The sequence below is a fragment of the Ictalurus furcatus genome, chromosome 1, assembly GCF_023375685.1.
Source record: "Ictalurus furcatus strain D&B chromosome 1, Billie_1.0, whole genome shotgun sequence".
NCBI classification, from domain to species: Eukaryota; Metazoa; Chordata; class Actinopteri; order Siluriformes; family Ictaluridae; genus Ictalurus; species Ictalurus furcatus.
In genome coordinates, this window is record NC_071255.1 from 17098340 (window position 1) to 17109980 (window position 11641).

The window sequence follows — 11641 nt, forward strand, 5'->3', positions numbered from 1 at the left end:
AAGACACTCAGGAAAAGGATTCAATCTCTGAAACGCATAGGTAGCACAAAAGTACAGCTTGGAAATGAAAATATATGTGCCCTTTACATCACCCTCTAGTCTGTGGTCTACAAGCCACTACCTCCGACAAAACAAGAAATTTTGTGCAAATACAGTAGTGGTGGTTATTGTTGGAGAGTCATACGGTACCATGTCTTGTGTCTACCAACATGAACTGACAGCTTATAGATTTATCAACCTCCCCAGGACGATATTTTTTTCCTCTGTTTTGACCCAGTGGGTAAATACATGTGCTTGAAGTTTATCACACACTCAATCTTTCAGACTAGCATTGGGGGACGGGGAGTGGGGGGTTGGGGGAGAGGGGTCAGGGACAGTCAGACATAACTTTGCCATTGTTAAACTCCTGAAGATGGTATTAAATAGAAACCTTTTGTCCTCCTTCCTGTTTAGATAAAGAGTTACTAGTCTACCAACATATTCGGTAGCACAGTTCATAAAAGCTGCTGATGAGCAGCAAAAGAAGCTGAGTTGTAATAAAGTGAGAGACCATGTTGTTCCACAGAAATGCGCTGAGCTCCATGTGTATTGGAGATCAGAGGCAGGTCTGGCATTGGAGGATCCATGCTGACTTCACAGAGAACGAAGTAGGAACCCTAGCTAGCACGTTTCTCCCAGGTAAATGGAAACACATGCTAAAGGAATGAAAGGACAGAGTGAAACAAAGGTACAGTTTTGGTTAAAAGTTTCTCAAGCACCATGTTCTGATTATGGGATGCCTATTTTTTCTTTTTGAACAGACTTAACTCCACTGTGATCGATGAATTATTATTTTTTTAAATAGGGACTAGAAAGGTTATTTTTTTCTTTGTATTTGTCTTCTAAGCCCCTTTATGAAATATATTGTATGCAATCACTAAAGGCAGACAGATGTTTTCTTCATGCAGCCTGACACCATGTTGCCATTCAAACATTTACAGACAAGACACAGCCTCTCTCACCCATATGTTACTCACATATTAACATCACATGCATTCCATAAATTAATTTAGTGCAGACATTTATTTACACACGGTGTCAAGTGAGAAACAGCAGTAAGCCTGTGCATTCTTGAATATGATTTTTTTTAATATATATATACATATATATATATATATATATATATATATATATATATATATATATATATATATATATATATATATAATAAATAAGCCCTGACTTAATTTGCTTCACATTAATTTGCCCTAATACTTATATTGAATCCAAATAGCAAAATAACTTAAATGTATTTAGCTAGAAGTCAGAGAAGGGGAATGTATATATGCTATGTCATTTTACAGAGATTTTAAGAAAATGCTATTTCAAAACAAATGCAGACTCGGTTACGATCATACTATTCAATTCCTGCTTGTTTGAATTAACAAAGAAAACACATTTCTATCATAACATCTCAATCAACTATCAATAAAACAACTGAGTTCATGCCCTCTCTTGTTTCTCCATTGTGTTGAATGTAATGAATGAATATTTATTCTATGCAGCATTCTATCACTGGCACTCTCAAATACTCAGGATAAGGGACATTTTATTGCCTGAACACTTTGGTGACAGAACCATGAACCACTTCACAGACTTCAGTATTAAAGGGGTATTTTTATTCATCAATATATATTATTGTCACAAATGCATGTACATGAATGTTTGTGACTATGCTTTGTGCAAAGCAATGCAGGGAAAAGACAGATGCAAAAATTAATGCAGTTTGCTGTAAAAGGCAAACAAAGTCTGAAGTTTTCAAGAGTCATAGAAGACTCTGAATGCAAAGAATACCAATACCTTCTAGGAAACATATTATATTATAGAATGCAGTAGGCTGTAGTTTTCCAAATATTTAAATTAGAGCCAAGCATTCAGTAAAGTAAATCAGTAGAACAAGATTTTTTTAAGGAAGCAGTGTCAGTGTTGTCAAATCTGTATTATTGCCAATTTACTAATGTAAAAAGTGTGTATAAGCCAGTAAAATAAAAGTTCTGAAAATTAGGAAATCGATTTATCCACTGAATGACAAACAGAATAAATGGGAATTGACATATTAATGTACAAAGGTAAAACATTGCAGTATGAGAACTAAACAGCTTTGTATGAGTTGATACACATTTACAAATCCTAAAAGAATGGACAAGAAATATATTTATCCTCTTCAAAGAGCAAATTCCTATGGGAATTATTCTTTAGCTTTGAGCCTAATTTAAATATATGGCCTTTCCCTTCATTATGGCTAATAAACCAATCTGGTTTAAAGTGCTTCACACCTGCAGTGAAAATTCCCTTTGGGCAAGTTACAAATCATGTCAAAACTTGTGTCGTCCCTTTAATGTTGTGCCTTTGGTGTCTCCTCAAACAGATGTTTTGCACACTTCTGTTCACCAAAGTGTTTGCTAATTGAGGGCCTGATGCTTCATTATAAGCTTTGCTTTTAAAAAGCACGAGAGCCTCATATAAGCAGATTATTACACATTGCCTTAATATATTTGACTGCAGCAATAATGATGCAACTGAAATGCATGAGTACCAGAATAGTATATAATCCAATTAATTTAAAAAGATGTCTGTAATATGTCCTGCAAAGGACTGGTGTTCCATCCAGGGTATATTCCCCTCTATTGTGTCAAGTGTTCCCGGGATAGGCCCTGGATCCAACACGACTGACCAGAATAAATTGATTATGGTTACTGAATATGAATCAATGAATGGTGTACTGTATGTCATACTGACAAATGGGAAGTGACAAAAGAGTTGTGAAAAGTGCACTTATATATTTTGGGTAGGTAAAAAGTGCTTTCACTGGTGAACAGAGATTCCCTTTTGGAAGAATGGAGCAGCTGTGCTTGTTGTCTGCCTGCTGGTCCGGTGCCGCTTTCCTGTCAGCAATGTGTAAAAAAATGGATTAACACATGAGTTCCCGTATGTTAGTCCTGTTAGGATCCGGTTAACAGTGACCTGTGTGCCTACTGGTACCACACGTAGAACTTCTGGGTGATAGAGTGGTAGCAACTGCCAAATCCAGAATGGAAGGAAACAGGCCCAGAATGTAAGCACAATTCCCAGGATGAGAAGGAGGACTTTGGGTCTAGGAGCACGGGGTGGGTTGGCGCTACATCCACCAGCCCAGGCCAATTGGGTCTGGGAAACCCAGTAGTGACGCCCCAAGGCTGCATACAGACCCCCGATGGCCAGACCTGGTCCTAGGATACTGGTGCAGAATAGTACACTGAGGTAAGCTTTGGAGCTCTGCTCATCCCATGCTGGAACACACAGTTTGCCCTCCTGGTTTTCACCATCCTCCAGGTGCAGAGTGATCATCATGGGTAGGCTGAGTGCCACAGCAAGGCCCCATGCCAGAACCACACGCCGCAGGCCTGAAGTAGGAGCTGAAGAGGCAGCAAGTGGGTCTGCCACAGCACGGTATCGGTCCAGACTCATTGCAGTCAGTGTGAAGATGCTGGCGTGCATGGTGAGCAGGTCCAGGCTGAGCAGGAGGCGGCAGCCGAGTTCACCAAAGGCCCAATCAGATGCCAGGCTGTCATAAACGATAAAGGGTGCTGTGGAAAGGTAAAGCAGATCTGCCAAAGCCAGACTCAGAACCTGTAGATGAAGTGAAGAAGAAGAAGAAAAAGAGGAAGACGAGGTGGGGGAGGAATTAGAAGAGTGAGATGGGGAAAAGGTTCTAAGGCAAGCAGGAGTCAAACAGCAGCTTGGTGCCATACTGCGTCTCCTTCTGGGGCCCCTGCGGCGCTGAATGAGAAGCCCCAGAGTGTAGAGGTTTCCCAGAATACCCAGAAGTGAAAGGAGCGATAGAAAGAAACAAAAAAGAGCTGTGGATGCTACACTTGGGGATGGATAAACTAGGGGAGAAGGGGAAGGTGTGGACAGGTTCGAGAGGAAAGAAAATGTATACAAAGGAGCTGTGGACGAGAAGATGGAGACCGAACCTGGGTCATCCATTTCGCTTGGAAAGAAGAATCTTCTCTGAGCACCTTGATTTAAGCACAATTTGTAAATGCTAACATGAAACAATAAAGAGCTTTGTGTTTGTTATAGATTCAGAATATTAGAAGGGGTAATGTTGGTACTGTATTAGAGAAATGAGAAGAGGATTGAGAGGAAAAAAAGGAAGGGGGGAGAGAAAAAAACAGAACAAGAGGAGTTCATGAGTGATTTTTACATACATCAACTGAATAAGAAAAATATGGAGATAATTTAAACTTTATAGGCCTAGTAAAATTCACGGTTTCATATGTCACAGATAGTGGCTAAGAAAAAAAATGAGAGGTTGTAGGAGTATGTCACTGCAGTCACAAGTTTACAGTTTGCGCTGTAATATATTTAATATGATTGATATGCCTTGTGTTCTGCGTAAATACACCATTTACTTATTATTTATTTATTTATTTATTACATGTTTCATACTTATTTTTATAGGCGTATTTATTTTCCTGCAAATGCGCCAGATCGGTCCTGGTTAGCATTACGCGCTCAGCCGGCGTTAAACCGCTTCATGCGTCCTGTTGGTGAGAATTAAAATAAGTTCATTGATAATTAATTATCTGAATTTCATAATTCCGTAAGAAACTAATCCACCCCGACTAAACGAAAAAGGTAAATGACCGCGCAAACAGAAACCTTCAGCAACCAATTTATTCCTTTTCTTAAAATCTCGCCTACTGTAGGCTTCTATTAATTCTGCTACGCCTGTTTTAACAAATCTAGCTGTTTCAGTGTCTCAAATGATTGTGTGTTTATATTAACACAGTTTAATTTTCGGTAAATCGTCGTTGATTTACTGATTAATTAATCAAATCCTCTGCATTTTCAGCTTTCATATTCCTCAGCGGTCGGGCATTTGAGGTGTATTCTTCACCGCTGAGTGTGTAACATTATCTGTGACGAGTGCGCTTTTAAACAGGAGGAATTTCTGGGCCACATAGTGACTCTCCATAAGCGTCTCCATAAGGGTTCAAGGAGGAAAGCAACCCATACGCATCACACCGCGTGCGCGCGCGTCCACACACACACACACACACACACACACATACTCAATCAGGTCCGTATTTTATAGTTCTAATCTCTAAGTGGGATGGAGTTATAGGCAGGAAAATTAATCCCTAGTGAGGTGTTCATTTAACGGTAGACACTTTTAAGCTAAGTATTCTTTAAGAGCAAGAAGGAAAAAGCTATATTAATAAGGGTTTTCTTTTATTTGTTTACATTTTACGAGATAAATGTAAAGGAACAATTTAACCCAGGTGATTACATTGTGGTATTATGCGAAAATGTCATTATTATATAGGTTATTAATTTTACTCCTAGCAATAAGTACTGTTCATTATGTTGGCTTATCAAAGTTTTATTTAGAGTTGCTCTTCTTAATTTCATTCTCTGATGAGAATGAAAGATTTGTAAGACTGGCATACGATAACGCACTGCAACATGTAACCGTTAATAGACAGAATTATAATAAAAATGTAAAATAATAATAATAATCATCATCATCATCATCATAATCATAATAAAATAAAATGAAACTCATTTGTAAAAAGTGACCATCCGTTGTCGTTTAACAATTTTAACAGTACTGAAAATGAATTGAAAATGACCTAAATCCATTAGTCAAATCCATCAACATTATTAATGATTCAGAACTATTAGTTATGAAAACAACCCAGTGACATGAGGGACTACAGTAGCATGTGCCGACCTGATCATATCAATTCAACAACATTTTAATGGTTTATTTTGTGTAGTATCAAGACACCAGTTAACAAAATTTCTAAAACTATTAAAGTAATTCATGAAGTATGTCAGAGTAAACTGTGTTTACCTCCGGCTGCAGAGTTCAGATGGTCATGTTCCACGCAGTGTGCACTGGCCTTTCCAAAACCGCAGCACGACAGAGAGGCTTCTCAAAAGTTCCTTGGTGGCTTTCCATGTTAAAAAAAACCTGCCCGTTGTAGATAAATATCCCTTTGTATACGTTTTAACTTAAGATATATTTGTTGTTCTTTAAGGACAGGACAGGCAGTACTTTGAGCTGCTGAGGAAAGCTGCTCATACACCTTGCTCACCTCCTCCTCTTCTGACTCTTCTGATAAGTGCGGCCAGAGAGGCGGGGCCAAGAGGGAAATGGGGCGGAGCCTAACGAAAGTAATTAATCAATTTACTACAAATGACTTCCTGTCATTTCATTTTGTTTATATTTTGTCTCAGGCGTACAGGTTTAATACTTTGAAGAACTAAGGAATGCTATATATTGCCTACAGTTATGTAAATCAGACTGTTTGGAGCAGTTCTGTTAACAATTTATTAATATTATTTCAATAATTTGCGAAAATAAATAAATGAATAAATGCATGAATCTCTCTCTCTCTCTGAATATATAAAATACACAAAACACATTGGTGTGACCATACTGCACTTTTGTAAATGTCTACAAGCAAAATGTATATGCGCTATTCATTTAGGCGAGTTGTTTCTATGCACCCAAAAATATTTATGACACATAGGCTATGAAACGGCATTCCTATTTAAGCATTAAATTATATGATTAACCCAGTATGAATAAGTAACACGTTTAAAATCCATTAGCCCACTAGAGACCAGATTCAGCCCCTATTATGGTTAATCATGCTTGAAAAATGCTGGATAACATTCTGATATTTACGACCATCCAAACCACAGCTCAAAACCATTCAAACCATATGAAATATTGTATTCCATCCCTAAGACTATAGGAATACATTACCATTAATGGAAAGAAAATGTTTGAAAAATGTCTTCATCCCCATAGTCATGCAGATGATCTGTATCATATTTATTTCCAACCAAATTTAACAACTTTGGGAACACATATTATTGAAGTGGAGATGTGAGCTTTAGATAAAGTGTAGCAGGAAATATAGATAGTAAAATAAAAGGCTGTGGGATCTCTGCTGTACAGGAAAAAGCACTTTTAAAACTTAAATGGTAAATTAATATCTTAACGAATTTTGAGATATTAAATGTAATTACAACAGTGACTGCTTTTAACTGAAACTAAGAAGATACTGTCAGCTTTGCAAATAAACACCAAAAACTACTTTGGATAGGGTACACACATGCCCAATAATTATTAAAGATGTACATTAATTGTGTGAAAATTATTTATACATATTCTTTGCATTCTATGTAAAATGTTTTTATATGTACTATGCCTTCATTGTATTCTTAAAACACAGTAATAGCAAATAAATGTATCATGAGCAGGTCAGTCCACACATGCTCTTTCCTGTAAAATGAGAATGACTCATAGGATGAAGGCAGTCCAGTGGAAAGGAACATGTGTCTAAGCCACCGACCAGAGTGGGAGAGAAAGAGAAAGAGTTATAGCTTTGTCTTCTTGTGAGCTACTGACACCAATTTCAGATTCAGTCCTCATGCCAACACACATACACACACAGGCCACAGAACTGCATGCATTTCATAGCCAACAAACACATATCTGCACATCGAGCATACTTTAGAGCCAACACACACATCACCAACACTCTTCTACTTCACACCAGCACTCAACACCAACATTGGCAACCCTCAAAGACATCTTATCCCATGGAGGAAAAAGAGTGTGTGTTAGTGTGGCTTCAGGAGCTTAGCTCTCAGTCTTTGGCTCACACAAAAAAATGGAAGAAGAGATATTATTCCTCCCTGGCAGAAAAATCTGTCTCAGATTTTTATCACGTCATATGCTAATGTCATGAGAACCAAGGTACAGTTTAAGATCAAAACTGAATACACGACGTAGCTTCTTTTTTTTTTTCTTTCTTTTTTTTTTTTTTTAATCTAAGTGTCTTGCAAGTCTTATATGTAAGGTTCATTATTTAAGGTTATGTTTTCAGTTATATGGTTGTATCATTTTGTAAATTACAGGCATTTGGCAGATGCTCTTATCCAGAGCAACTAAATAAATTTGAATATGATTTCAACAATGGCAGCTTGTCTAATGAACACATTGCATGTTCACTCAGGAACCCTGACATAGGTTTGTGTGTTCAAGGTGTCAGAGGCATGTGCTGTGTGTTTGCACACATAAGATGGACAGAGACAGGCACCAAGGCTGAGACAAGAGGGAGGGAACATAGTTCTCCCTGCAGGGTGTGTGGAATTTCAACAAATACCTGGCACCGGCCTGCCAAAATAGGCAAAGGAGAGAGACAGAGACAGAGAGAGAGAGAGAGAGAGAGAGAGAGAGAGAGAGAGACAGAGAGAGACTAAAATAAATGTGGACTTTTTTTATACACAAATGTGGATTATAGTTAGTAGATATTTCATATACTAAGAATACATGAGCATTAAATGTATATATATATATATATATATATATATATATATATATATATATATATATATATAAAATCCACTATAATATAAATTTAATATTATATATAAGATTATCCTGATATCTCTGTTATATGGAAAATAGCAGCAAACCATGAAATATGATCACTATACTGAGTGTGATATAAAGCCACAGCTGGTTAAATGGTCACATCAGGTATCATGGTGTGGTGGCTTGTATTCTTGTAGCTTAACATGGCCTAGCTCTATTGAGGGTGTCTCTGTGTAGATCAAAGGGGTTAGAATTCCTGAGCACACACACACTCCATGCTGTCCAAACCCCCAGCTGGGCCCGTGTGTCTTTCAGTGCTGTGTGTTTTAGAAAGGACCTGAATTATTACCTTATTGAAAGAATTACATGCCACAGCAAAAACATCAGTGGGCCCTTTAAATTTACAAGTGCCCTTGTGCTTTGCCTACATTATGTTAATTAATTTTTTTAAGTGTTTGATTGTCCTCTGACAGATTTCCCACCTGTTTGACTACATCCGAACTGCAGATTTAATTAAATGGGCGGACATTTTTGCATGTAACAAATGGTTTATTTCCCTTCTTGGCTGATTAATGGAGCATACAATGAATTATTGATCCACCATGTCTGGCACTGATGCCTATATTCACTTTCTGCCAGAACTAATTTGCTGAACCAAAGTCCTATTCCTCTATTCCTCTGGGTTCAAGGCAAATCAGTCCTTTTACACACTCACTCTCTCTCTCTCTTTCTCTCTGTCTCTCGCTCTCTCTCTCTCTCTCTCTCTCTCTCTCTCTCTCTCTCTCTCTCTCGCTGCTAGCATAAGCCTGGATAATGAATGTGATGTAAAATTCCAGATTGAACCCTATAAATGCTATTAAATCACCGCCACCATTCAAAGACATTAATAATTTACTAAATCAGTTAATAAAGTATTGTGCATGGAGTTTGCCTGTTCCCTCTGTGCTTCGGGAGTTTTCTCCGGGTACTCTGGTTTCCTCCCCAAGGCCGAAGATATGCGGTGTAAGCTGATTGGCATCTCTAAATTGTCCATAGTGTGAGAATGGGTGTGTGAGTGTGTGTCATTTGGCCCTGCAATAGGTTGGCATCTTTTTATAATATTATGTACTGTAGATGATGAGATATTCATAGTCTTCACAATTTAACGTTGAGGAACATTATTCTGAAATTGTTCCACAAATTGTAGATGCAGTTTTTTGCAGATTGGTGAACCTCTGCCCATCTTTACTTCTGAAAGACTCTGCCTCTCTAAGATACTCTTTTTTATAACCAATCATATTACTCACCTGTTGCCAATTAACCTCCAGCTGCTACTTTTTAGTAACACTTACTCTTCTAGCCTTTTGTTGCCCCGTCCTAACTTTTTCGAGACGTGTTGCAGCCACCAAATTGAAAATGACCTTTTTTTTTTCTTAAAATGGTGCATTTACTCAGTTTAAACATTTGATATGTTTTATTGTGAATATCATATGGGTTTAAGACATTTGCACATCATTGCATTCTGTTTTTATTTACATTTATTTACATTTTATACAGTGTCCCAACTTCTTTAGAATTGGGGTTGTAGGATAAGCGGTGGGCGCATGGTGGTTTAGTGATTAGCACGTTCGCCTCACACCTCCAGGGTCAGGGGTTCGATTCCCACCATGGTCCTGTGTGTGTGGAGTTTGCATGTTCTCCCCATGCTGCGGGGGTTTCCTCCGGGTACTCCAGTTTCCTCCTCCAGTCCAAAGACATGCATGGTAGGCTGATTGGCATGTCCAAAGTGTCTGTAGTGTATGAATGGGTGTGTGAATGTGTATGTGATTGTGCCCTGCGATGGATTGGAACCTTGTCCAGGGTGTAACCCGCCTTGTGCCCCATGCTCCCTGGAATAGGCTCCAGGTTTCCCCGTGACCCTGAAGAAAGGATAAGCAGTATAGAAGATGGATGGATGGATGGATAAGTGGTGCAGAAAATGGATGGATAAAGTAGTGTAATTTACAGGAATTTAGGAGTTTTGTTAGCTCTCATAATATGTTCCGCTTTCACTGAATTTCAGTGGTTTCAACTGAAATTTTTGGCTGCTTGAAAATATAATGAGATTTGTTTAAAGGTGTCTCTGTACCAGGGAGCTTGAGTTCCACAAAGATTAAAAGGTCTTCTAATTTTATGGTGTAATCAAAATGCTTGTGATATTGCCTTTGGTTGTTTGTCAGCAGAATCCATCTAACTTTATCAAATATACATGAATCCCTGTTAGAAATCACTTTTTTGCACTATGTTACTAAGATTTACTAGAAAAATGACTAACATTAGAGTCATTAGAGTGATTCTACAATAGTTGATCAAATTTCCAAGCAATATTGTATTGTACAGTGTGTAAACACTGGTATTTGGAAATATAAATACCAAATAAATTCTATAATTTATCTTATAGTCACGCTGGAGCCAAATGTGCATTCTGTACAGTATCAACACATTATTTGGGTTCACTCCAGTCAGATAGAAGGTATGGCTTTAAGATTTCCAAAGTTTAAAGGTTGATTCATTAGAAGTTATTTTCATGTTTATATGTTTGGATTTGACCTATATATTTATTTATTACAGGTTTTTTTTTTTTATTATTCTGTGAAATTGTTTAGAAAAGCGAGTCAAGCAAACACCGCTTTTTGAGTCATGAATGTGGTGATTCAGGCATGCAGTTTGCATGAACACTAAGCTTGTACTTATTACATTAGCCTTGTAGCCTCAGTGCAAAGTTAAAGGAGGAAACTTTAGACATCACATATATCTAGGGCTTTTGACTACATTCTGTAATTTTACCTCATTATTTACATTATTTAAAAATCTGAAGATTTTAAAATGATGTATCCCTTTATTTTGGTCTTGGGCACAGTCTGCACAATCTGCTCTGACTGTGACTTTGGTCCTTGACAACTGATCTAATTGGTTCAGTCTAGAAGAGGAGCTATTATTTAAACCACCACAGTATAGGTAAATATAATAAAGAAAATTTAAAACAAATATGTAAAATATTAATGAATATTGATCTTGTTACAGGCAGCATGCTGTCTGTAATCTTAAAAACTTCAGAGTTTCAAATAATGTAAGTATTGCCTGTCTTGCAGAGATATTTCTGAGTAGATGTTCTGAATTTGGATCTGTTTCCTGGGACCATAATTAGTATAAACAAGCATAAACAAGGAAAGGATGGCACTCATGTGCTGCAAACAT

General features: G+C 37.6%; 1 protein-coding gene across 1 annotated transcript; it reads right to left on the reverse strand.

The window, feature by feature from the left end:
- Positions 1-1648: 1648 nt before the first annotated feature.
- On the reverse strand, positions 1649-6855 carry uts2r3 (urotensin-2 receptor 3). The gene is made up of 2 exons (XM_053633765.1): positions 5885-6855; positions 1649-4135 (listed from the first exon to the last, which is right to left on the reverse strand). The coding sequence occupies exon 2, from the start codon at positions 4006-4008 to the stop codon at positions 2845-2847; it is 1164 nt and encodes a 387-aa protein (XP_053489740.1). The 5' UTR covers positions 4009-4135; positions 5885-6855; the 3' UTR covers positions 1649-2844.
- Positions 6856-11641: the final 4786 nt, after the last annotated feature.

Bases quoted from the DNA above. Each gene is read 5' to 3' on its own strand.
- uts2r3 (XM_053633765.1), bottom strand. From the start codon at position 4,008: ATGGATGACCCAGGTTCGGTCTCCATCTTCTCGTCCACAGCTCCTTTG.